Source organism: Trachemys scripta, chromosome 2 (genome assembly GCF_013100865.1).
Source record: "Trachemys scripta elegans isolate TJP31775 chromosome 2, CAS_Tse_1.0, whole genome shotgun sequence".
In the NCBI taxonomy this organism is placed as follows: domain Eukaryota; kingdom Metazoa; phylum Chordata; order Testudines; family Emydidae; genus Trachemys; species Trachemys scripta.
The window spans coordinates 141,911,660-141,937,964 of NC_048299.1; the positions used below are offsets into that span (position 1 = coordinate 141,911,660).

The following is a 26,305-nucleotide window of genomic DNA, read 5'->3' on the forward strand; positions in this document are numbered from 1 at the left end:
TGCTGAATACACAGCATACAAATCCCAGAGAACCGCATCAGTCAGTTATTTTTTAGGTCCTCAGAGAGCAGCTTTAGAGAGGCCCCAGGGGCCAGCACCTTTCTGCGGCCCTCTCCTAGCCAAGGTCGCTGCAGTGAGGCCAGGGCACGCAGAGAATGCTTCACGCTCGTCTGCCGCTTTCAGTTTAATCACAGTTCTTAGCTAGGACTTCACGGTTTGGGTTTTTTTCTAAATAACAAATGCCCCTGCTCCTGTGGTTCACGTGTATTGTGAATTATAAGTGGCCCTTTCCAACTGTTTTCTGCAGGCCCCAGACATGGGTGTGGGAAAACCTTTAAGCTACAGCGCTGCCTGGCTGCTCCTGTGGAGATGCATGCAGTAAGCATCAGGAGGTAGCCGTGTTAGTCTGTATCCACAAAAACAACAAGGAGTCCGGTGGCACCTTAAAGACTAACAGATTTATTTGGGCATAAGCTTTCGTGGGTAAAACACCTCACATCAGATGAAGTGAGGTTTTTTACCCACGAAAGCTTATGCCCAAATAAATCTGTTAGTCTTTAAGGTGCCACCGGACTCCTTGTTGTTTATGCAGTAGGCAGCATCCCATTCCCTAGAAGGAGACCCTAGCGTTGGAATGAAAGAGCACGACCAGACTCCGCTCCCCAAGGTCCTGGGGCTCAGCCCACATCTGTGTATCAGAAACTCTAGAAACACAGAAAACAAAAAAAACCCTTGTCAGCGTTTTTAAGACTAGTTTAATTAAGCCCATTGTCAATAAGGGGGGATGGGGAAATGTAATGTTACATCAGCAGTAACTTGGCCAATCCTCTTCCAGCTGCCTGGTTACTCGCCCACCGCTGTCCTGCTCAAAACACTACAAAGCATTCTTGAGTTTTCCTGACATTTTACAAAACTCCCCCTCTGCAGCAATGCCATTGAACACCTGCAGCCAGCAGAGCCGTTCCTCGCAAGCTCCTGCTGCCTTTTTCATTATGCACAGGCCCAGAATAGAATTTGTCAGGGTCGTTTCAATTTCTAGCTCTCCGCTGAGAATTGCTTCTGCAGATTTCCACTTGGGGGATGCTAGCACTCTTCCTGCCCCCCCCCCCCCCCCCCCACACTGCAGAGGTAATACACAAAGACCAACCGCAACTCCTCTCTACACACTCCGAGTAGGTAGGTACTGCTATTTCTATGGTGACTGAAAACACCCCTTTCCTCATGCATCACCTATGGGTGAGCCCCCATAACCGCCCCGGGGCAAGGGCTGTGCATGCAGGTGGTGCAGACGCTTTTGCCTGACAGCGCTGGCTGCCGTCTGTTCTTGGAATCCAAGTCATTAGTTCTTCAACAATGGACCAACACTCTTTACAAACTTTGCAGCGCGTATGCTGGAGCTGTAAGACAGAGCTGCTCCCTTTCCAAGAATTACGGCCTGGGCTTCTTTCCCCTCCCATGCACAGCTGCGCTAGAGCCTGGACAACGGATGGCCTTAGCTTTGGGTGACGGAGAATTTCAGCAGCTCAAAAGGAGCCTAGGGGGGCAACGTCTGAAAACTCTTTCAGCAGCAGCCAACATCAAATGAATCCATGGTTTTCACCTAAAACAGAGGCCGCATCACCAACTGGGCACTGATTGCTACTGCCTCAGAGCGGCCAAGGGCTGCATGGGCCATCTCTGGCCAGGATTCCTCCACACCACTCTTGACTCCGATTGGCAGGAGGAAACTTGCACTGTCCCTGCCTCTGCCGTTGTTAGTGCTGGTCTGACAGCCGTGACGTTACTTGATGCATTAGATCTTGCCCTTAGAACCAAGTAGAGACCCTCTTGCATCAGGCCCTTGCATCAGAGTCTGGAAACACAGGAATCTTTTGGCTCCACGCGGCAGCCCCATTGAAGTAGAAAACCCCAGGGGGAAAGACAGCTTAGGGTATGTCTGTATATTGCAGATTGTAAAGTGCCCTGGCTCTGTAAAGTACACTGGAGACCAGCTGCATTAGCTAAATCATCAGCAGGTCAAAACCTCCTGCCGTGCAGCACCAAGGGATCTGCTCTTATTGGTTCCCTGGAGCCCTGCCTAGGTGTGTTGTACTGGGTTTAGACAGAAGGCTTCAGTGAACTGGCACAGGGCAAAGCTTCCCTGGACACATTCTTCAGATTCCCCTCAAGAGGTGTGGCCAGAACGTGGAGAAGGAGAAAGGGCTAGAGGCTCATGTGTTGAAAGTGCAGGGGCCATGAGGTGAATAAACCTCCTTTCCTAGCTGGGGAGCTGACAGACACAGCTTCCTGGGGGCTTACCGTACTTTATTATATTTAAACACCCCGGGGCTTAAATACGCCGGGGTAGGGTGTGTGTGTGGGGAGATGGCGGTCATGAACACAAAGGCAGCCAGTTTGTTAGCTAAACTAACACTAATACTGCAGCACAAGCCCATTAGAGACTTCTAAACATGACACACACGAGTGTTATTGGAACAATTTAGTTCCTGAAAATCTGCTTCCAATCAGGGCCGCCCAGAGGATTCAGGGGGCCTGGGGCAAAGCAATTTCAGGGGCCCCTTCCATAAAAAAAAGTTGCAATACTATAGAATAGTATATTCTTGTGGGTGCCCCTGTGGGGCCTGGGGCAAATTGCCCCACTTGTCCCCCCCTCTGGGAGGCCCTGCTTCCAATGTGGGTTAGTTAAAGCACTCCAGCCTCTCCCATAGAGGGCCCAATCCAGCTCCCCTCACAGTGAACCAGTCTCTCTCCGTTGACTTCAAAAGGAGGTGGGGCAGGCCCCAAGTGCCCAGAAATGGTTGGGAGATTACAGACTACACAGCTAACTGCCTTGGCCTCTCCAGGTCTATGTGTATTTCAGCACTGGAAACAATCAGATTGGAAACAAAATATTTGAAAGCTAGTTTCTATTTCCCTGGCAAGAACTGGTCCAATCGCTTTCCCCCCAAGACAGCTGGGAGCATCACTAACTCCTGTCAGTTACCACACCTGCGTTGGGTGGCGCCGCACTTCTCAAACATTTTGGTCAGTTTTTGTAGCCCAGCTGTATCATTCAGTACCCCCTGCTCATTCAGTTATGAGAATTCCAGCCTGTAACCCCGAGGGCTTCTCCAAACGGAAGGACTGGGGTTTGGGAAGGCGAGCTTGCACACAGACAGATGGCTGGCAAGCAGCAGCAGGGTGCTGATCCCCACCCTAGACGGTCCACATTAAGGCTGCAGCACCAAGCATACCATACTCAGGAAGCTGGAAAATTCAAAATGGGGAACCAATCCAGCAACACTAAGAGCCACCCTGCTTGCACTTTGCTATTTGATGGCTGAAGATGCATGGCCGGTGGGGGAAAGGTCGGCTCACACAAAGCAGCTGGCTCGTGTGCTGAATGACAGCTGCCGGTCCTTCCCAGGATGTCTAAAACCAACAGACACGAGCAGCCTGTTTGGACTTGCTGGAATCGCTCCACCAGACATTGGCAGAGTGGTCACAACCAAAATGGAATGATTAGGACAGGTTGAAGATGCCAGACAACATGGCCACACCATGGCAGTTCGCCACCTGAAATCACAAAAAGCTTCCTCGTTGCAAGGAAACTGCTCACAAAGAAAAAAATCACAGACAGGTGCATGGCTGGAAATGTGGTGCCCACCGCTCAAAACACTCGACAAGGACATCAAAATGCACATGTCCTTTGCCTTCCCGCAAGTGCGGAGAAGCATTGGTTGACCTGGAGATGTTTAAATTGCTGCTGAACAAGAGTTAGCAGGCCAAAAGCCAATATCTGGCATTGGGAGTATTCCAACACCTCAGGCACGTCTGACTGTTGTGAAACACAGACCTTGGAACATCTGTAGGTCTGCCAGCTCCTGGAGGAACCGTGCACCATCGGAGATCTCACTAGGGCTACAGACCAGGACGTATCATGTGCCCAACACTGGAAAAAGCCCAGGATTGTGGTGGAAGGACCCAAGAAAGAGAAGTGGCATACTGCTCACAGAAACGTAATGTACCTGTGATTAGAACCACACCTTTAGATACTGGAGATATCAGCCGGTGGCTTTACCTGCAATGGAATTGCCTCTGCCGTCTGTTCCCATCAGAAATAAGCTTGGCCATGTTTAGAAAGATGGACTGATACAGCTGTTTGCCTATCACTGCTTTGTGTGACTGGCAAGGTCTCTCTCCTTTCTCTGTATTTATAACTACAGGGGAGCATCATGGTTTTGCTCCTCAAACTCAGAAATGTTAAAATCAAAATTGAAGCAATATCATGTACCCACATGTCATGGCAATAGGCCCCTTAAAGGTCCATAATAAAATAAGCTTGGTAGAAGCGTGAAGGAAAAATTGACTGTCAAATATTTTTGTTGGAAACCTGTTTCGAAATAATCTCCCATCTGCCTTAGAGAATTGCTTGAGATCAGAAAGTTCCTATTTATTTTTTAATACAAAAGTCATCTGTTCTCTTGTTTCCACTAAGAGCAGTTGCTACCCTACTGCCCCAATTACTGGCTTCTAACTGCATCAGCTCCACAGGGTCAGATTTCCAGCTAGTGTAAATTGGCGAACTTCAGCAGAACTACGGCGAGGTACAGTAGCTGAGGAGCTCGCCTGGTGCTTTCAGATGAGAAGGAAAAGAAAATGGGTCCGATTCTCTAGTGCCCGGCACCTTGGCCACACTTTTCAGAAGGGCTCGCTCAGCACCCATTGATGCCCCCAAATTGGTAGCCAGATTTTCAAGCTCACCTGTTGAGTACTGAGCTCTCTTGAAAAATCTGACCGTGTGTGTCAAAATAGGGGTGCTAACTGCAGGCTCTTTTGAAGATCTGACCCCTTGTGGGGTCATTACCACCCGTGGAAAAAGCTGTGATTCAGCTTTGACAGCATTTTGCATCTACTCTGCACATGTGTAAACGCCTGCACATGGAACACGGCAACGGAGATTCAGGCTCAATGACTTGGTGACTAAACATTCCCTGGCATGTTTCAGAAGAACAGAGCAGCTCTCCCATCCCAAATTCCAACGTGAGTAAGTATACCTTGCCTCTACACGGCAGTCCTGTCGTCCCAGCTGAAAAAGCGCTTTCAGTTCCTATTCCAAACATCGTGGGAGGTGTTGCATATCTCCTGCAGTTTAGTGGTGCATGAAGTGATTACTGTCTATAGCAGCTTGCAAAGAGCTTTGGTAAGGCAGTGTAAATTATTATACATAGACAAACAACAACAACATTTCACAATTGCAGTAAGACTTCATTCCGTACACTGCATTGTTGTATTCATTCACACTGCACTTCCCTGCTGCCGGGAGATTTCAGTAACACATTACAATTCATGCCTTGTCACACCTGTTAGTGTTTCCTAAACGAGACCCGTAAGTATATCTAAAGGAGCCAACGTGTTTGCCCATTTAGCCAACACAGAGATCATATTTAATAGATACTTTCTAAGGCTATAAACCTCTAGTCCAATGGAATAGGAAACACCTTAGACAAATACATAGGAAGAAAACACAGTGTTCCCAGGTTCACATTTTTATTTGCACGTGATCTCAGCCTCTCGATTTATAGAGCACCAAGGGACATTTCATCACAACACCGTGCACCTTTCCCTTGGTGGGCTCACAGCAAGCGAACAACAGAGTAGAAGAGCCTGCCTCCATGAGGCTAAGATTTCCAGGGGCTGACTGTTTACTTGCTAATGCCAGGCTCATAAAGCTGCCAGATTTTACCTGCTTCTCCGTTGGACACTGGTGGCAGCTAGTCTCTGCCAAGGAAATCCTGCCTTGCAGGTGGGTGAGGCTGCACAGCAGAGTGGAACTGGCATCTCCTGCGCTCCCCACCTCATTGAGCAAACACACAACTCCACCATCTTCGACAGGAACCAGCTCCCGATGCAATGGGTTTACAAGAACAATGGGCCAGGGCTCGTGATTTGCCAACGGAGGTCAGCAAATGAAAAAAGGGGAAGATAAGACAAAGCGCTTGGAATGGAGGAATATCCACCACAGCTAACAAACAACACCAACAGAGGTGATGACTGGTGTGATTTGGGTACTGGAACAAAGGTTTGAAAGACCAGAGAGCAAAACCGAAGCTGTAAGTGAGAAAATGAACACTCTCACCTCGGCTACAAGAGAACAAGCTGGGTCTGACCTAGAGCACACATTCAGCAAACCAGTGAAAAAAGGAGGTACGGCCCAAAACTGCAACGGATAAATTAGATGATATGGATAATCAGAGATACATAAGAACACCTCGATCTCCAAGTAGACAGACAGGGAAACGCCTGTAAATATCTTGCACAGATGCTCAGAAAGCAGAGAACAAGACAATTCAAACTGAAAGGGCACATTGGGTTGGCCCCACAGGCAAAAAAATTGTGAGACCACATAACTCCCTCGACTAATAGCAGGTTCTGGATGCTGCTGCTCCAGTCTCTGTCTGAAGCCTCTTTCCATGCGGTATATATATATATATTTGAGAGGGGATCCCAAGGAGGAGAGCAGAGCTTAGTATGCAATGCTTTGCCTTCCTACACGGCTCCTCTAAAGGCCACAGAGGAAGAAGCCAGAGCAGGATTTGTTGGCACTGGAAACCAAGGCATGGCAGCCGCTGGAAAAGTTATTCTTGTGTCCTTTGATGGAGTCGTTAGGCTCTTATAATGCATTTACACACCAGGAAACGGCAGTAACCTAATTCAGTAGTAAGCTTCAGAACAAAAAGTTTTACTCCTGACTAGCCACTTGGGGGTGCTGAACACAAGCAGGTGTTTTAGAACAAGTGCAATGGGATTTTCATCACACTTTTTTGTGGCATCATCTGGGCCCCCTCGGAACCAATCCTTCAGACTAACACCATAACATACTTGCAGAAGGTTTCTTTTTAACCCTGTTATCTCGGGACTCTGCCAGGTGAGAGAGACCTCATTACAAGTGGGATTGCTCAGGCTAGAGTAGTGGTTTGTAGTAACTCTGCCAGACTAAGCCGATGCCGGATGACAAAGTGTCCACCACCTCCCATTCACGTCACCTGAGGCTGCTCTGCACCCCAGCTAAGACCCCCGGTAAATTGGAGCATGGATATGTAGGGGCTGGTGGCCAGAGGGATACAGTGGCCTAATACATTAGAGTCACTGGTGTAGCACTTACAGCAGCAAAACCAGTGAGAATCTCTGTACTGATCTTCAATGCCTAGCAAACTGGCCTCACGTTGTCCAGCTGCAGGGCCATAGGAAACCTAGCCTTGAACTGCAGTTAAATACATTCATTCAAAATAATAGCTTGACAAGAAACCTTAAATACTGCATTGCGGGACTGAAAACAGACAAGTCATTTTCAAGTAACTTCTAAGAACAGCCTAAAAACCAAGTTCAAAGTCCTCTCAGCCAGTCACTAGTTCCTCAAAATAACATGTTATTCCACAATCCCTAATATCACGCTAACTCACAAGACAACTCTCACTTTTGTGCCCAATTTTCTCCACCTTCATAGCCCTCAGCAACTCCCATTAGCAGAGCACATGTGTGAGCCGGAACACTGGCCACAGGTCTGGGTGAAGCTTGCCCAGGATTCTGAACAGTAACCACTGTATAATTTGACCCATATCTAATTATACAGTGGCCATAAATAGATCCAGTCCTGGAGCCTTCGAATTCCACCTGCCCTGCTGGGAGGGAGCTCTCTGGTTTGTTTTCACAGGGCCTGAGGGCTGCACGGGGAATTTTAAAACTTGTGCTGTAATGGGATGTCTATACGGAAATCTGTCTACAGCGCCCTCTCAAGGAAAGCATCTTGAGCTACTTCAGTGCATCTACACTTCACCAACAGATGTGCTGGCACCCACGGTTACAGTCCAACTCTTTTGGAGCTGGGGCATGCAGTAGTGGCCATGAGAAGTTGTGGATAGGCTTGAGACTAGTCTGTTTTCTAGCTTGTTGTTCTTCTCAGCTCCAGAAGAGGTGTGTCAAACCCAGCAGAGAAAGCAGCACCACGGAGCAGGAACTAGGCCCAAGGCCAGGAGAAAGCACATGAGAATGGAGCAGCTTTCTCTGAAGCACTTGGGGCTCACCTAAATAAGGCACTTGTTTCGGATGACCACAGGACCCCTTAGGGTGGAGGCCACCAGGGCTCCCTGGACCCAGGGTGGGAAGCATGCCACTCAGCCAAAGGCTGCCCAGTCTATTCTCCCGGCAGAGAGAAGGTTGATTTGCAATGAGGTGAAGGCCCCTGTTCAGTGGAATTAGCAGATTGCTCTAAATGGGTGAGAAAGGGGATAGAACAGTGATCATGCCTCCTTATGCCAGCTTCCCCAAGGGTCAAGGGACATTTGGGCCCATATCTAGTTTTGACAGGACCCTTGAGTGTCTCCAAGGCATATTTCAGAGTCTTAGAAGCACTGCTCTGTGCCTCAGGCAGCGCGGTATGTGTGCAGAAATAAAGGCGGGGGCAATGCAGGCAGCATTCCTGCAGCAGGAATGCTTCACAGGAGACACTTGGGGGCCAACCAGGGGAGGGAATGCCTTTCATCTTTAGGGATTTAGGCCAGTCTGCTGGTAACACGATCCTGCAGAATCGGATGAGCCTGGGAAGGCTGGATACAAGGCCAAGTAAGAGACACATGGAGCTTGTCTCTTTTGGGAATGCGTGGCTAGATCACCTGTCCATCTGGACACAGTTCCTCTATCCCTTACCTACAGCAGCATTTGTTAATGCTCCCACCTCTGCCCACTCCCGATCTGGAAGGCTCAGATCCCAGAGACTGTGCTGCTAAAATCGTGACCAAAATTGCCAGTCCCATTCCCTGTTTCCTATCACAATACGCAACAATGACTTGCCTGCTTTGAGAACCCTGCAGAGAAAAGCTGCGCTCATCTGTTACGGCCCCGGGAATGGGCAGTGCTGGCATGGTCAGTGCGAGAGAAGCAGCCTGCAAGCCTGAGCTTAGCCCCTCCAGCCCCAGCTCTAGGGGGGTGGGAGTGGGGTGGGGGGGGAAAAACAGAGCCTGAATTCAGATTTTTTTTAAATAAAAACCAACTACACAAAAAAGCAATGGCTGCAGTTGAGAGAGGATGTAAGTTGGAAGCCCTGGGCCTGGTCCTCCTCTTATACCAGTGACTAGTGTTACTGACCAAAAAAGGGATAAGGTCCACGTCCCACAGCACCTTGGTACATGCATCTATTATCCCATCAAAGGACTGGAGAGAAGTGTAAAGTAAAATGTCAGGTGATTCTTTCTACCACCTTTGTGTTGATGCTTTTCTTGCTGCCTTCCTCTTTTCTAGACTCTGGCCACATGAGTCACAGCATCTTAGACTCAGGCCTGGCCTAGAATTTAAAGGGGTGCTGTTAGCTAGAGGGGAGCCGAGACCTAGGCCATGTGAAGGTACAACTTGCCTTGTCTTGATTAGACTTTCAAAGGCGCTGGTTAGTCCAACCCAGCTGACACGATCTGACACTGCACCTTTAAATCCTGGTCTAGCTGAAGCCTTGCGGGGGCAGATGCAGGTGAGCTGTGTAAGTTATATGTTGGTAAGCGGCTGTTTGAACTGGTGCAACACACACAAAGGGAACGGAAGGCATCAGTCACACCACTTCAGACTCCTGGACACTCTCACCTCTGAAGTTGTCCCTGCACTCCCGAGAGCTCTGTGGGCCTGTGAAGTCCCCCAAGGCAGAAGTTAGGCAGCACAGGACACTAGCCAGAGTTCCTGGTGGGTCACTGAATTAGAGAAGAGGGTTTATTTGAGGGAGATGAACCAAGGGTTAGAAGGAGAGTCCAGATATGCCCTTCGCCAACACTGCACAAGGGAAGGATGGCCAGAGGGACAGGCAGAAATTCCCATTTCTAACAGGCAGGAGGCATTTCAGTCGGAGCAGTAGTTTTGAACACGGCACTACTTGCAGAACCCCCAAGATCCCACAGCTGAGGTGGCAAAAAGTCTTAGTTTCCTACCAACTTTAAGATTCTGCATCTTTAACCCTTTCAAGGCCTTGAACTTGCTCCCACTGAAGTCAATGGACAGGTTTGGCATCGAAATGGACAGGAGCAGGAGTCAGAATTTACATCTCCTTCCAGTCCCACCAGTGTGATTAACCCCGCTGAAGTCAATGGAGTCGTACCAGCGCTTACACCCTAGGTGAGGACAGGCAGTACCGTTTGCTGCTCACCTTCTTTCAAGGTGGTGCCAGCCTGTTCCCAAGAGAGCTATTCCTCACCAGCCCTGTACATAGTGCCAGGTCAGCAGGTCCCCATCACACGTGCTTCGTTAAGTGACAATGCGATCACCACAAAGCATACACACGGCGCACACTATTCGCTTAGTATTGGACACTCCTGATGGGCCTCTTCCTCCTCCTGCCACAGTCCCAGAGACCACAGAGACCCCAAACACTCTACCCATTTTGCACCATCTTGGGCAGTTTTATTGTAGACACCTAGATGCTTCCAACCAGACCAATGCAGCCTTTGGAGAGATCCACAGGAACCTCCACAGACAGTGTCATGTTGGGATGGGAGTAGCTTGGGAACGTCTCAAACCATTTCAGGGTTCTGCAAAACCAATGGGTGTTTTAACTCCCCTCCCCCAATCCCCTGGAAATTGAAACCCATGATTCCTGTCCTGGAGGCAACTCAACTGAAATAAACTTGTTCTGTTTTTAGATCAGAAGAACTAGTGCTCTGTAACATGGATCATAGAGCACCCCAAAAACTCAGCTGGCATATCGGGATACCCTAGAAATAGTACTTGTTAATTCATTTGAATTTTTCCTCTCTCCCTGTCTTTACACTCCTATTTTCAGTCCTGCTATTAAGGAGCATGGACCAACAACATCCAAGTTCGCGCTGCACTTTGGAACCTATTTGTCTGAGCAACTACAAGGTGAATGGGGTCACCTCCGGCATTAAGAGGAATCTCCAGAACCTATTTTGCTCCCCCCCCTTTTTTTTTTTAAACCCACAACGTATGTGTTGAAGTCCCCAGCGTACGATGTCAATTACAAATAAAGCTCAAAGATCAAGAGTAAAAATGACGTGGTCCAGAGTGTCCGTATATTCTCTTACCGCTTTGCAATACAAGGCCACGGGACTGGGGCAGCTCCAAAGGCGAGATGCAGCACAGCTGCAACTCCAGTGTTACTGTGTGTCCTACCCCTGCGCCATGGCTGGCTGAGACCCACTACCATCAGTAGAAAACCTCTCTCCCCATAAGGGGCAGTGCCCACGCCAGTGGCTACAGCTTGTTGTTCCGGTGGAAGGTGGTCCCGTGGGGGGAGGCGTATGTTGGCTGATTGTGCCACGTTGTGACAGGGTATAGCCTGTGCCGCAGCGAGCTGTCGTAAGACGTAGGGTAGTGCACTAGGCTGGCAGCCAGCGGCCGGCAGAGGTCTGAGGATTGAGTGGAGGCAGCTAATAAGTGGCCTGGAAACGCAGGGATGACAAATGGGTTGACAGAGAGCGAAGGGATCAGTGGAGAGGACTGGCCCTTTAAATGGTCCGCGGAGGTGCCAAAGTTCATCGGGAACCTCAGCATCGTCCCTTTGTAACTGTCCTGCCCTGCAGCGGAGGGGAGCGGTGCTGGGAAGCTGGGGCTTGGCACCACAGCCTGTGGCTTGGCCAGGCCCGGCTGGAGGCTCGGCGACTTGCTGCGCTTGTCCTTTGGCTCCACTCCCTTGACGAGAGGCGAGACGGCCTTTAGCTTCTTCCCATGAACAAAGCCCTCCTCCTCCAGACTGCGCTTGCTCCTCGGCCCGGGGCCCAGGCCAGGGCTGCCCACCTGGCTCTGTGGGATGGGATGGACAAGCCCACCATTCTTGGGTAGCTGGGGACTGGCCTTGACAAAGCTGGCCATGGGTGGGACCCAGCAGGCTTTCACACTGGCGTAGGGAAAGCCTTTGCTCCCTGCAGAGCCGCCTTTATAGAAGGCAGAGGGTCCCTGGCTGTCTCTGCTCCAGGAAGGCGGAGCCTGGCTCGCTTTGCTGCGCAGATCTTCTGGCTGCTCCACACAACCCTCCGTACCCTCCTGCCTCTTCCGAGGGAGGCTGGGTGGCTGCAGGTCCTTGCCTGGCTGCTGATAGATGGAGAGAGACTCTGGGAAATCCTTGAAGCCACGAAAATACTCCATCGGGCCTCGTAGGGGGTGGCAGCTCACGGGTTTCAGAACCTCACTTCTATACGCGTGGAAGTGGCCAGTGAAGATGGTAGGAGCAGGGGAGAGATGGCGCCCTGAACTCCCATCCTCTGTCCTTGGAAATATCTGGCTGCCTCTGGGGCTCAGAGATCTCTTTGGGCATGGTGCCCCCTCCCCTTTGTTAGGAGGGTGACACGCTTGGGCTGGGTCATTGGCATCATCCCCCTCTGGCACAGGGCTCCTTCCCTCTTTGCTCTGATGAATGACTGACGGCCTGTTGGAGTCGAGCTCTGGGCTGGGGCAGGGGAGCCCTGCAGACCTGGATTTCTTGCCTTCAGGGCAATGGCTCAGGTGTCTCTCATCACAGTGCAGGGATTCAGCCTTGCTCACTTGAGCCAGCAGCTTCTTCTTGGCCAAGGGAGACATGATACCATGGTTCCCTTTGAAGTAGAAGCTGGAGAAGAGCCGTTTGTAGGCCTCGGAGCAGCCGTGGGCCCTACAGTTGCTGTGGCAGCTCACAGACGGCTGGCTCTTGGACAAGTCTTTGGTGTTCAAAAGGGGGAGCCCCTCAGCTCGGTCTCCCGGTCGGCTCTGCTCGGGGCCATCCGTCACAGCCTCCCTGCCCTGTTTGGGAGCGGCAGAGGCATCCGGCTTCACCTTCTCAGGCAAAACCTACAACCCAAGGGATGGGACCATGAGCGCTGGGAAAGGGCTGAGAACACTCCCGTGAGCAGGTTAGGGTGAGAGGGGGCACGGGACACAGCCCCTGATCATCTGCTAAATGCAGAGGGACACTCCCAGGCCGACCCCTGACCTGGGTGAGCAGCTCCCCCTCCTCCTCAGCCACTGTAGTAAGAGCTCCCCATTCTAGCTGAATGTCTAATCACAGCTGTGTGGGTTCCAGATCCACCCACCTGTCAGAGTCCCCCCAAAAGCCATGGGGAGCCAGCCCTCCAGCTCCCGCACTTGCCCACTCCTTTATTCTCTTCCCCCAGGCATCCAGCCACAGCCTCCTCCTCCCTGCTGCCCCCTGGCCCATTGCAGTTCTCTTGTCTCAGAGGCTTTTCTCCCTGCCCAATCCCTTGCCCCAGCACAGCCCCCAGTATCTCTCCTTGCAGCATGAGCACTGTCAAGAGCAATGGTCTGGAGGCTGCTGTCGAGAGGCCCTGAGGAGGGGGTGTCCCGGCCTGGCCCAGCTTGGCACAGTCCTGCACCTGGTCTCCACTTTTCTCCTTCTTGACTCTCTTGCTCTTTTCGGCTGCATCATCGCCCTGCTCCCCACGGGGCTCCCTGGAGACCTTGTACTGCTTCCGGGGCTTGGCGGGGGGAAGGGGCTTGTCATCCTCGCCCTTCAGGTGTCGCACGTACGGGAGGACCAGCCTGCAGGACAGAGAGGCCAAGTGCATGAATCAGGGACTGTGGCCCAGAGGAGCCCAGTTCCACTGAGACGTGCAGGCCCTCCCCACCCTAACCATGACACACAGCAGAGGACTTGGCTGGGCCCGGGCAGAGCACAGCAGTGGCACTAGACCCATACAGCTGTACCCATGTTCCTAGGAGGAAGCACCAGATTCCAGCACTGGTACACCCTAGCAGGTGCAACCAGCATCCTCGGGGACCTGTATGTCCTCAGACAATTGGGCTGTAACAAACAACCCCTCCCCGGCGCCCCACTCTTCTCTGGTCCCTTCCATTGGAGGATCTCAAAATACCTCAAGCGTGGCTGGGTGCATCCCTGCCACAGCCTGCAGAATAAGGGTGGTACCATCCCCCATTTTACAGATGGGGAAACTCAGGCACAGAGCAAAGGGGCAGGACTTGCCGGGGTACCCAGTTTACGTGTAGCGCGGGCACAAGGTGAGAAGCAGCAGATGCAGGGTGATGTTAACTGGAAGCCACTGATCTGGGGACCCAGGACTGGAAGAGTGACCGAGGAGCAGGAGCTTCTGCTGCCTGCGTGAGAGGCACAGCAACCTGCTCAAACCCTATGTGCTGCAGAGGGAGCAAGCCCCCGCTGTGCTAGTGGGGGCTCAGCACCACAGACAGTGCCGGTCGCCAGGACAGACCTCACCGCCTGGCTGGCAGGGCGGACACTCAAACCGAGGCCTCAAGGGCAGCCGTCCGTGGCCAGGAGCGGCTGTTCCTGGTGACACTGGCAGCTCGCTGAGGCGAGGCACTCCGGGAGGGCTGGCTGCTCTTCCTGTCTGTGCCCCCAGGGCTGTGGCATGGGCAGGAGGGGTCCATACCTCTCGTAGTGCCTCCTGGTGCAGGTGGCTGCGCTGGTGCTTCCAGGGCTGCCCCCCAGCTCATCATACACGTTCTTCCAGAGGCGCCTTCCTGTGACCTGCAAAAGGAGGGGAGAAGGAGACCTACTGGGGACGCTGTGTCCACAGCATCAAGGAGCACCTTGCACAATGCGCCTGTGGGCAGCACCCTTACCCCAGCGATGTGCCACTGCTGCAGAGAAAGGAGAGGCCCTGCCAGCACAGGAAGCTGGGGTGCCTGAGCAGGGCTGGGGGCAGCGACAGCAGCTCCCCTCCAAAGCTGGGGGTTGGGGAGCACCCAAGGAGCTGACCACGGGTTCTGCGTTAGAGCTGGCACCCTTGGGCCTAGGCTCTCGGCCTTGCTAATGGATGCTCATTGCACTAACACCTGAGACTACACCCAGCCCTCCATGGAGCCTCACGACAGGGCCATGGCTGAGAAAACAACAGGCCAACCAGCACGCAGATCACAGGCCACCTGTTGGGATCCTGCCTAAGGGTACATCTACACTACAGGGGGGAGTCGATTTAAGATACGCAAATTCAGCTACGTGAATAGCGTAGCTGAATTCGACGTATCGCAGCCGACTTACCCCGTTGTGAGGACGGCGGCAAAATCGACTTCTGCGGCTTTCTGTCGGCGGCGCTTACTACCACCTCCGCTGGTGGAGTAAGAGCGCCGATTCGGGGATCGATTGTCGCGTCCCTACGGGATGCGATAAATCGATCCCCGAGAGGTCGATTTCTACCCGCCGATTCAGGCGGGTAGTATAGACCTAGCCTAAGCCTGTGACCATCACAGTTTACAGCTGGGGAAACTGAGGCACAGCACAACCATGGCACAGCTAGACCAGAACCCAGGCTTTCCAGTTCCAGCACAGCACTGGTGTACAGAGGCACAACCTGTCACCTCCAATGCAGGCCCGACCTCCTGCTGTCCTGCTTTGACCCCCAAGCCACCCTTCCCTTGCGCAGCAATGAGCACCAGGCTGCACTGGGGAGCCAGGAAAGAGTTAAGTGATGGGCACAGATGAGGCTAACTAGATCCATTCCCCTCACCCCAGGGTGGGTCAGCTGCAGGTGGCAGGGCTTTTGGTCAACTTGCTGAAAACGCCACATGCTCCATCCCACTGGTGTCTGGAGCCGGAGAGCCCCTCTTGTGGGCTCTAGGCAGCCTCCCCTCCCCATGGTACTCCGCACAGGTGCTGGCGCCAGCAACTCGCATTGCTGCTGTTTGCAGGAACAGATGGGGCGACGGGGAGGAAATCAGCTGAGCCAAGCAAAGTGCCAACATGAAGGAAAATGTTCATTCTGCAGCAAAGTCCCCTCCCCCCTCTGCCCGTTAAATCCACCAGGGACAGGAAGAGGCAGCAGGAGATGCCAGCACTGCTCTGCTCAGAGAGATAAATCACCAGGTGCCTGGTTAACTCTCTCATGCCCACGAGCCTTGGTAGGGTGGGGCCTTTAAAGGGCCAGCTCCAGGACTCTGCACACCGCTCTTGCTCTGTGGGGCTGAGCAGGGTATCTGTGACAGGAAGGCAGACGCCAGGTACCTTTTTCCTTTCCCCCAAACTCTCTTGCTCTGGCTGCCAATGTCCCCAGGGACTGGATTTTCCACCCCTCTGCCTTCAGGTCCAGCACTGTGCTTTGCTTATTGCACTGCACTGTCTGTGCCAATCAGCAGCTGTGTGCACTGTCCCTTGCTTCAGGACCTGAACCATGAGCTTCACCAAGATGACCCTGCCCCTGCCCCTCTAACACGGTGGATTTGCTTGTTGCAGGGAGGCGTGAACCAGCTGGGACACCCCAACAATACCATCTTTGCAGTTCTGCTGCAGAAGAGCCCAAAGGCAAGTCTACACCAGCCTCTGAGCCCCTTCTCTTTGTTCCAAGTGGGGTCACTTGGGCCGAGATCTGCACCAACAGCACAGATTGGCCATCACAGCTTTGTGCACTAGGGACCACCTTCAGCCCTCTGGGCATGACTCTGGCTGGAAGCAATGACAGTTCCACCTCGGCTGAGAGACTCTGGGAGGTCTCTTCCATGCCAAGGAGCCTTGCCCCATCACTGCAGCATTGCAGCGGAGATCTGTTTGAACAGGAGTTTGGCCACAGGCTTGGCCTCAGTCCCCCATGATCCTCTAAACCCTGTCCTGCTCCCAACTGCTGCACATAGCAACAGATTTAGGCTCCAGGGGAAGTTGTGTCCCACTTGGATAAAGAGATGACCCTGCGACAGGGCAGCATAAGGGTGATGGCAGCGGAGTCCCTGCCCCAGTAATAACAGTTCCACTCTTCTTACCAGCTCATACGCTCCCAGCTTCTCCACGGCTTTGTAGATCTTCCACAGGTTAACTAGACAAAGACAAGGAACAGGCAAGGAGTGAGGGCAGGTCACTGGGCTAACGTTTCATGACCCCTGTGCCAAGGCACTACTCACCCTTCATCACCAGCAGCCTTGTCAGTGGGACTCTTGGGGATTGTGTGAGAGTAGCCCCCACTGACTTTAATGGGAACTACAGGATGGGCCATCAGCAACATGACGCTGGGTCATCAGCCAGGGCAGTGCTCCATACACAGGATGTATAGGGAGCACCACAGCTGTGTCATGCTGGGAGACCAGCTGCTGTGCTACCTTTCAGGGAGAGGTCAGTGCTGGGACACTGGGTGGCTTGGGCAGGGCACTGCCACAAGGAAGATTACCAGACTGTTATGGTCCCAGTGAGCACAGAGGTGCTGCTGCAAGGAAGCTGCCCACCCGGCCGAGGCCCCTGCTGGCATGGCCAAGGCGCTGGCAGAGATCAGAGCAGTACGCTTCACCACACACAATGGCTTTCTCCTCTCGCTCTCTGCCATTAGCACCCCCCCGCACAGGGCGCAGCATAGATAACACCCCCACCCATGCAGGGCCTGGGAAAGGGAGTTCTGGTCACTCAAAAAGCCACCCTTGAATTGTTGTGAGCCACCTGCATGAGGATCTCACTAGCAGCCACAGTTTGCTTCCTTTGGGCCACCGAGTGGTGCTAGTTGCTCGTGGCGCTGGCAGGTTACTCAGCCAACAGGCGTGGGTCTGCCAGTCATGGAGGGGGAAATCACTGGCACTGGCCTGGGGTAGCCCCACTTCCTACCCCCAGTCTATGACTGGCTGTTACATGGATGTGACAGCCTCTCACAGGCCGGCCCTGAAGAGGTGGCTTGCATGTCACTCCTACACCCACTCCTGCCGTGCCACCTGTGCTGGAAACCAGCAAAGGATTCGGGGACTCCCCCCTGGCCCCAAGACATGGTTATGAGCAGCCGAGCAGTAGGCTGTGGCAGGAGAAATGAGCGGACACGCGCAAGGTGAGTGGACGCACTCTGCTTGAAGCCGAGATGAGGCACCCTCTCGATGGGGGTGTGACGGTCCTTCATGAACTTGTAGAGATTGACCAGGAAGGCCTGCTCCTCCTCTTTCTCCCTGCTCGATGCCTGCTCATCCCCCATCTCCTCCACCAACCTCTTCTGCTCCTCTTCGGAGCTGCTGTCTGGCTTCAGTGCTAGCGAGTCCTGCGGAGAAACACAGCCAGGCAATCACCAACTGAGGCGGGGAAGTCAAAGGACAGAGAGGGAGGGGACCTGCCTCAGCTCACATAGAGTCCATGGCAGAGCCAGGAATAGAACCTGGGAGTCCTGGCTCCCAGCTCCCACTCTACTCACTGGGCCATGTTCCCTATCAGAGCCAGGAATTGTACCAGGAGTCCTGACTGCCAAGCCATTGCCACTAGGTCACCCAACTTATATGTGTTTGCCACACAGAGCCAGCTAAAGTCTTCCTGAATCCAGAGAAGACTGCATTGGTGGGTGGGTGGGTGGGGGGGACTATATTAATTCCTTAACCCTCCTAGATATGCACAGCTGAGGAGCAGCAGCAGCTCCCACGGCCTAGCTCATGTTTGCTTCAGAACAGCTGTGCAGGCTGGAGTGCCAAGATCCAGGACCAGTTGCCCCCAGAGTCCCTCAGCAAGGAGGGGAACAATGCAAGGCCACTTACGGAATGGCAGGGATGATAAGAGAGTGACTGAAGCTTCACATTTTCTTGCCTCTTTTCAACCTCATCTTGGCCACCCCCACCACACATCTGCATGGCTCTGCCTGCTGGATACACACTCACAGTAGTGAGCTGCGAGTCAGGACTCCTGGGTTCTACTCCCACCAGTGGGGTTTTCACAGAACACCATGCTGCATTGTACCACTGCTCTAAATACCATCGAGAGGCGTTTTGTGGTCGGAGGCACTTTATTAGCTCCGGAGAGTAACAGACTTGTGCAACTAAAGAGCGAGAGCCAGAGTTTATTATTCTCCCGGCTGGGAAGGCAGCCAAGTTGGTCAGAGCACTGGAGCTGTGTGAGAACACGAGGAACAGCTTCCAGGAAAACAGAAGGGCAGAAATACTCGCTCTCATCCTCTCTCTCTCTCTCTCGGCTAAAAATGTTTCTCATTTGTTTGTTCTACATTTTCCAGAGTTATAAAACTTGTTGCTATTTTTGGGCAAAGCAGCTGCTCAGCTCCCAGCACTTTTTCTTCTTTCTATTCTTTTAGCTGCTTGTGACAGACGTGTTATTTTAGCTGCTGAGCTATTTCTGGGCCTCCTTTTCCTTTTTTAAGCCTCAGTGAATTCAGTACGGGGGACTGGTGCGTGAGCGAGAGTCCTGGCAATCAAGGCCTCTGCCACAGGGCAAGTTTCTCAAACCCACTCAGCACCGCCACCACCCACTCAGGCCTGCCCTGATGGGACAGCCCTCTCCTCTAAGGCACGAGACACGCTTTGTACACCATCCGGTCCTCGCCCACTCTGCTAAGCCTGCCCGCTCAAGTTGGCTGCGGCAGTGGTTTCGGTGAAGCGGCCACCTGCCTGCTGGAAACCAGACTGAGTGAATGAACCACTTCACCAAACTCCTTTCACCAGAACAACACTCAGAGGGGAACAATTTTTCCTAGATTGGACCTACACTGGTGGCCTGGAGGGTGAGAGGCATGGTCTGCCATTGCTGGTCGCCCAAGACATCCAGTGCCATTTAATGGGAGCAGTGTTATGGTGTGTCCTGCCATGGCTGTCACAGCAGGTAGGCCCAGGGCAAGGGACTGCTGGGGACACTTTGTCTCTAGTCCCATCTTTAGCAATCACACCAGCCACCCAGTGCTGAGGACTCGCACAATCTACACCCCTCACTCTCAGCACCATGGGGAAGGTCTCTTTTGTATCCATCCCATCTCTCTCCCCACCAAGATGGAAGTGGCAGGCGCCCTTTAGATGTGCCCACAAAGACACAAGGCATCATATGTGAGTTTCCATAGTGCTTGGGGAAGATAACGGATTGACAAGAACCAGTGTAACCCAATACTCGACCCAGGGAGGCTATACGGCTCACACCCACCCCATGGCTGCAACCTAGGAGGACTTTAAATTGACAACTGAAGTGATGAGGAGGACACACCAGTCTCACGCGACAGTCCCATGGAAGGTTCTGTGGCCAGGAGGCCATGGAACAGGCCCCGTAGACAGGCAGATGTCTACAAGCAACAAGGAACAGAACTCACAACCTTCCACAATGGAGAAGCCACAGGCCTCTGGTGAGCTAAAGGGGCATCTCCTCCGTAATAGAGAACAGACACGCTTCCTATGGTCCACATGCTCCATGCAGTGACCTGCTCTGGACTGGGTGCGCTCCCGCAGCCCTTTCACAGAGCAGCATGGGGCCACGTGCACCCAGCAGCATACATGACTATGCAACACGCTCCATGTGGCAAGGGCAGCAATGCTCAGAGAGAGACAAAGGTGGCCATGACTTCCCCGACTGTCCTTCGCCCATTTCCCCCTCATTAATTCATTGGCTCTGTGGCTCCCCTCTCAGTTTCACATGATGCAGACGGACAATCTGAGCATCTGCCTTCTCTTTTGGGTTGTCACCATTCCTGGAAATGGTCTCAATTCCATAACTGCACTGATTATCCCAGAGTCCTGTAATGCGCCTTGCCCCGAAACACTCTCAGTGTCTCAGTTGCAGCCTGACTTCCGACTCCCTGCTGCAGATGGTGCACACCTGTGTGTGCACGCCAGCCATTTGTGTGCGCAAACTGAGCACTGGGCAGGTTTGCACGCCAAGGACTGCAGCGTCATCAGTAGTCTGTTCCACAACTGCTTCAGCAGCACAGGTTGCATTTGTCTGGAAGTTCAAGAGAACCCCTGAGTCTTATCTGCATCCAGCCACCTCAATCAACAATCCCCTTCTATTTATGACAACCAAGTTCTGGGTCTTCTCTATTGTAAGGGACACACCTTTGCTGCATGTTGCAGGTGTAAATAAGGGACTGATGCAGGTGTAAGTCAGCTCTGGCCACACAAACAGGCCCCATGCAGAATTCCGTAGCCACTCTATGGAATGGCTCCGCATCGCGCCTCCACATCTCTAAGGAGCCTGACGACTGAGGCCAAGCTGAGGCAGCAGGTTATAGAGACGATGCACACAGTCTCCCTCATAGTCCCTTCATCTCCATGTCACTCCACACCTGCCCCCCACCCTCTCCCCCTCATCCCTCTCTCTTTTCTTTCCCTTTAGCTGCTTTTAAGAAAAAAAAATCCTGGCACTAGCTTGCCATTTGCATCCATCCCACGGTTCACTCTGCTGATGCGTTCTACCCCTTTGCCCTGTGTCTGCCCTGCCCAGGTAGACAGCACTGTCTCATTGCTTCCTTGTGCTCTGTCTCTGCCTGTCTGCTCTCATCATGTACTTTGGGGCAGGTCCCCTCTCTCTGTTCTGGGGCTGTACACCGCCCAGCCCAACAAGGTCCCAGGCCAGGACTGGGGCACCTACGAGAAAACAAATAAAACAAACCCCGCCGGCACTTCCCTGGAGGCTTGACTTTAAAATTGGTTGTTTTTCCTTCATCTAGAATAAGAGTGAGACCAACCCAAAGTCTAGGGCTGTCTTTCAGTACAGACACCCAGAGCAGCCCCATCGGGGTATGCTGGAACAGTGATGAACTGTCTTTAGCAACTGTTTGCCATCAAGGGGAAGGAGAGAGATTTCCCCCCGTACTAGGCTGCACAGGAATTTCAGCTGTTGTTCCTGGAGCACTGTTGTCAGTTGCTGCCCTGGCCTGTCGACTGGTGCAGCTATGAACACAGGTACCCAAATAGCAAAATACACCTCGACAGCATCCTTTGCTCACCTCTCTCAGAGGGTTCAAGAACCCCATTCCCATCTCACGGAGAAGGCAGAGTGCCTCAAGAAACTCCAATGGGAGACAAGGAGAGAACTTCACGCTGTTTCTCACTCACCACTTGGTCCAGCGGGTCCACAGTGCTCTGGCTCCCCTCGGGTCCAGGCTTCACAGCATCAGCCTCTTCCACAGGCCCCGGCCCAGCAGCCTCCATTGTGGATGTCTTCTTCTTCCTCTTCCCTTTAAAGCTGAGTGCTGTGGCCAAGGGAGGAGATGAAGAAACCATTGAGAAGTGAAAGGCCCAAACAATCATGCAAATCAAGGGGAGGTTCTCTCCATACTCTGCACACACACTGCAGAGTGAGACACCAGCACTCCTTTGCAGCCCAGACAGATGCACGTACTAGGGAATACATGTGATCAGTCCCTCAAATGCTACAGGGCCCCAGTTTCCAGCATCACTAATCCAGGATCCAACCTTCCCGCCCCTCAAATGCAGGGCGCAGAGCTGGAGCTGGATCCAGACTTCCCAGTCCAGGCCTCTCCAATGGATGGAGACCTGGATGCCCAGATCTGCACAGCCCTGAACTCGGGAAACAGTCAGGTCTTTCAGGATTTCATGCTTGGGCCCATGGTTCATTGCTACACGCCATCTTTTTTGAGGGAGGTCCCAGCTCTGCACAGGGGGCCAGGCCCCAGCTGAACCCAGTCAGAATTCCAGAGAGGGACACTCTTCAGCCTTGGACATGCCAGAGGAACCCACTGCCCTGGACTGGGCCTGAGGACAGGCAGGCTTTCCAAGAACAGAGACCTCTGTGACGCAGGTATCTGCCTTGCTTCCTGTTCAGAGACATGCCGTGTTTGTCAACAGCTCCTGACGGTGGGTCGTCTGGCCACTGCTTTCGCTTTCAGGGTGGCTTCCTGGAGCTGTGGGAGCCAGTGCAGTGCTGTGAACGCTTCCCCACCTTAGCCACATCCGTTCCTGCCAGACGCTCGGCTAACTGCCTCTGGCAGGTGGCTCACTCTCCCTCCAGTTGCTGAGGAGGGATGGGAAATCCCCCCAGCCCCAGCGAGCAAGTGGGGAGACCCTTCCACTTCCCCAGTCATTACCTGAGACAACGCAAGACATGGGGACCTGTCTTAGGTCTACTGCAGCCCCTGACCACTCCTGCCCTGTCGAACCCCCTACCCCTCAGGTTCTTCAACAAGAGCCCATAGACAGCGAGAGCGGGGTAGAGCCACCTCCCTCCACTGCCCAGCAGTTAAATAAATAGTCCTCACCAGTTCCCACCTGGCTCGTAGAAGAATCCCAACCCCTCCAAGTCAGTAGGGGGGTAGAGCTGGGCAGACTGCCCTGCACTGTCCCCATTTGGCCTAAAGCAAGCATTTGGGTCTGTGGTGCTGCTAATCCAACCCGAAAGTAACGGACAATTGAACAATTACAAAAAAGTACACCCACCCCCGACCAGAGAGCCAGCGGGAAACTCCTGCCCAAAGGCCAGGCCAAGGGAAGCACAGCCGGGACACTGTAAGAGGTGTATTACTGTAGCGTCTAGATGCCACACTGAGACCAGGGCCCCACCGTGCTGGGTGCTACACAGACACCTACCTGCCCTGAAGAGTTTACAATCTAAATTGAGAGAGGGGAAACTGAGGCACTGAGCAGAGATGTGACTTGGCTACGATTGCACAGCAGGACAGTGGCAGAGCAAGGTCCTAGTGCCAAGTTCCAGTCCTGAGGAGGGTCCCTGATTGCCATAGTGGGTACTGCACGGAGGCCACCCCGTCAGAACCTGGGACATAGCTTGTCTTCGGCTGTGGTCCAGTAAGCAACCTTGCCGAGCAACTCCCACACTACACAATGTTTCTGGAAATGAGGGGCTTGGAATGGTGCTTGATCTGCTGTGAACTCAGGGCAGAGGCCCCACCCCACCTTTCTGCACTTGTGCGATTCATTCCACGTTGCATAACTGCTTAATATAGATTCTATTTACACAACAAGGAAGGAAGAGAAACAAACAAACAAAAAACCCCTCCTACTCTGCACTTCTGCTGGTGCCAGAGCCCGAACGAGCAACATCTGTCGGGCCGAGGTCACCCACTACTCCAACAAACCCCGTTTCCAAGCTGAGGGGAGGGCAGATCAGAACCAGAACTGGTGGATCAGAACCAGGCCACATCAGTCTCTCCTTCTGACGCTGGTGAAATATCCACCTCTCCTTCTGGAGCTTTTCAAACAACAACAAGGGCTGATCTGTTCCCAAGGCTCAGCCCCTCAGCCTACTCCAGTTCGTGTTTGCTGTGTGTCGTTCTCAGCCCCACGGGGTCAGCGAGCTCATAAAATGCTTTCACATACTGTACAAAGGAGAGAGAAAACTGGCCGGTTTAATGTTCTCTGGGCATGAGATCACCACGCACGGCAGCCAAAACAAGCCCGGCTTCTGAGAGGATTACTGGACATGATGACAACTTTGGGAAACAGAGCAGAGAACAGCTTGAGTCTTTTACCCGGCTTATGGCAGGAGCCACTATGGGGGAGGGAGGAAGGCTGAGAGTCAACGCCCCCCCCCCAACTGCCTGGGCTCATCAACATGGCACAGAGAAGAGGCAGGGAGAGGAAGGGACAAAGACACCTGAACCCCTCACTGACGCAAGAGCACAACTCCCAATAAACAAAGGAGTCAAGTGCAGGTGTTTTTATTAATTACAAAGCAAGCCGAACACCATTAATTAGGGAGTCCTCCTAACAGTTACACTGGATGGATCATGGCTTGTTGACAAGCTGTGCCCTCCTCTCCTTATATAAACAGGGCAGACCCCTGCCCCCGCTGACATTGGAGACATCAGGGGGGTTGCATATGGAGGAGTGAGAGCACAAGTTGGCTCACGCCACATGTAGGAATCTGCCCCTCTGCTCTGCAGAGTCCTGCTGCTCCCGCTTCATTCTTCCTATGCAGATCCCAGCAGTTGTTCCTCCCCCCCCACCCCATTTCCTATCCTGAGGATCCAGTATTATACTGTTCTTTGTTTCATGCCAGTTGGGATGCGTCTTATCTGGGTTGCAACACTGAAAAGCACCTGTTTATTTGCAAGGCAGCTGCGCAGGACCCTGCTTGGCAGTTTTATTGGGATGGCAAAGTGCCTGTTTTGGGGCTGCCCTTCTGCATGGTTGGGGGCTCACACAGTTTATGGTGGTGTCCCTTCCTCTGCCAGCACTGTTCTCTCACCAGTCCAGAGAGGAGAGCTGGACATGCTGCTCAAAATCAGTGCTTTATCCTTCCATCATTAGTGGATTAATGTCGACACCACAGCATCACATGTGATGGGGCAGTATCATAACCATCATTTTACAGGTGGGGAAACTGAGGCATGGAATGGGGAAGGGAGGGACTCGCCCAAGGTCGCACAATGGCAGAGCAAGGAATAGAAGCCAGTTCTCCAGGCTCCGACCCCTGTGCTTCAGCCATGAGATTACCCTGCTACAAAAAGAAACCTTAAACCAAAAGCAACCCAACCTTGCTAACAAATCAAAGACTCAGTACAAACAAGAGTGAGAGCGAGAAACCAGCAGGGCACCAATGTCAGCAAGGCAGAAAGTGCAGCAAATCCATTCCCAAACTTCAGGGAATTACAGAAATTAGAGATGGCAATGACCCATGAGCTCATCTAAACCCTACCCAAGGGGGCAGCAGGGGGTGCTCAACCTCATACATATTCCAGTGCATAGAGAAAGGGAGAGTACATTAACTAAATCCTCAAGGAAAGAGGACTCTAATCTAATCCGGAACAGCAGAGTCCTCTGGTATTTTGGATTTTTGGTTCTGCCTTTGCCAACAGTGACAGTGGATGTTTGTATTTTACAGCAGCAATCTGCAATTTCCAGAGTCACACACACGCCCACTACTGAACATTTATCTTGTTCACACTAACTACCAAGGTATGTGTGCGTGTATGTGCTCCAGTGAGGGGCAAATGGGAATAGCTTCGCTTCATTCCTCTACACGGCCGTATTGGTTGGAAAAAAAAAAAAAAGTGTTCTTGAAAAGGTCAAAGCATTTCTTGGCTCGGAAGGAGGGGCCGTTAGCATCTTCAAAGTACAAGCGTGAGCCGCTTTCGGGAAATGACAGAGTACAATGGAACCCGAATTCTGCGTACACACTGTACAATACCTCCGCTTAACCCTTTGGAGGCCGTGACGGGGAAGGGGAAAAACAGGCAGATTCTTCTGGGAACCAAAGAGAGAGAGAGAAGAAAGACGCTGTTGCTGACAGCTGTCACAACAAATTAGCTGAGCCCAGCTAAAGATCACAAACCACAACAGGAAGTGGGATGCCAGAACCCGACGCAGCGCTGAAATTTACCAACTAGAAAGAAAAGTGTATTTCGAGATAAAAAGTGACTGGGAAGCCCCCTGCAGCCAGAAACTTTTGAGAGAAGGAGAAGAAGAAGAAGAAAAAAACCTCCTTCCCCCCCCTCCCCTCCTGAAGAACCTGCCGCCTAAGACAACTGGGGCCCGTCTCCGGCCGTGTGAACAGGGCTGGGCGGCTGCCGGCGAGCCCCGGCTCTCGCCGAGCCCAGACCCCACTGCCGGGCAGGGGATCGGGGGCGCGCTGCAGGATTTACCATCACCGGGGTCGGAAGCCGGCTCCCGCCCCAACCCCGAACCGCTCACGGCTCCGGGGGCGAAGCCCCCCCCCCCGCCCCCCCCCCCCCCCCCC

At 52.8% G+C, this 26,305-nt stretch overlaps 1 protein-coding gene across 1 annotated transcript; it reads right to left on the minus strand.

Annotated features, from left to right (window-relative positions):
- Positions 1-10,391: 10,391 nt before the first annotated feature.
- ARID5A (AT-rich interaction domain 5A) lies at positions 10,392-26,028 on the minus strand. Its single transcript, XM_034761655.1, has 6 exons — positions 21,706-26,028; positions 17,744-17,933; positions 16,690-16,742; positions 14,370-14,467; positions 13,338-13,503; positions 10,392-12,795 (listed from the first exon to the last, which is right to left on the minus strand). The coding sequence occupies exons 1-6, from the start codon at positions 21,898-21,900 to the stop codon at positions 11,227-11,229; spliced, it is 2,271 nt and encodes a 756-aa protein (XP_034617546.1). The 5' UTR covers positions 21,901-26,028; the 3' UTR covers positions 10,392-11,226.
- Positions 26,029-26,305: the final 277 nt, after the last annotated feature.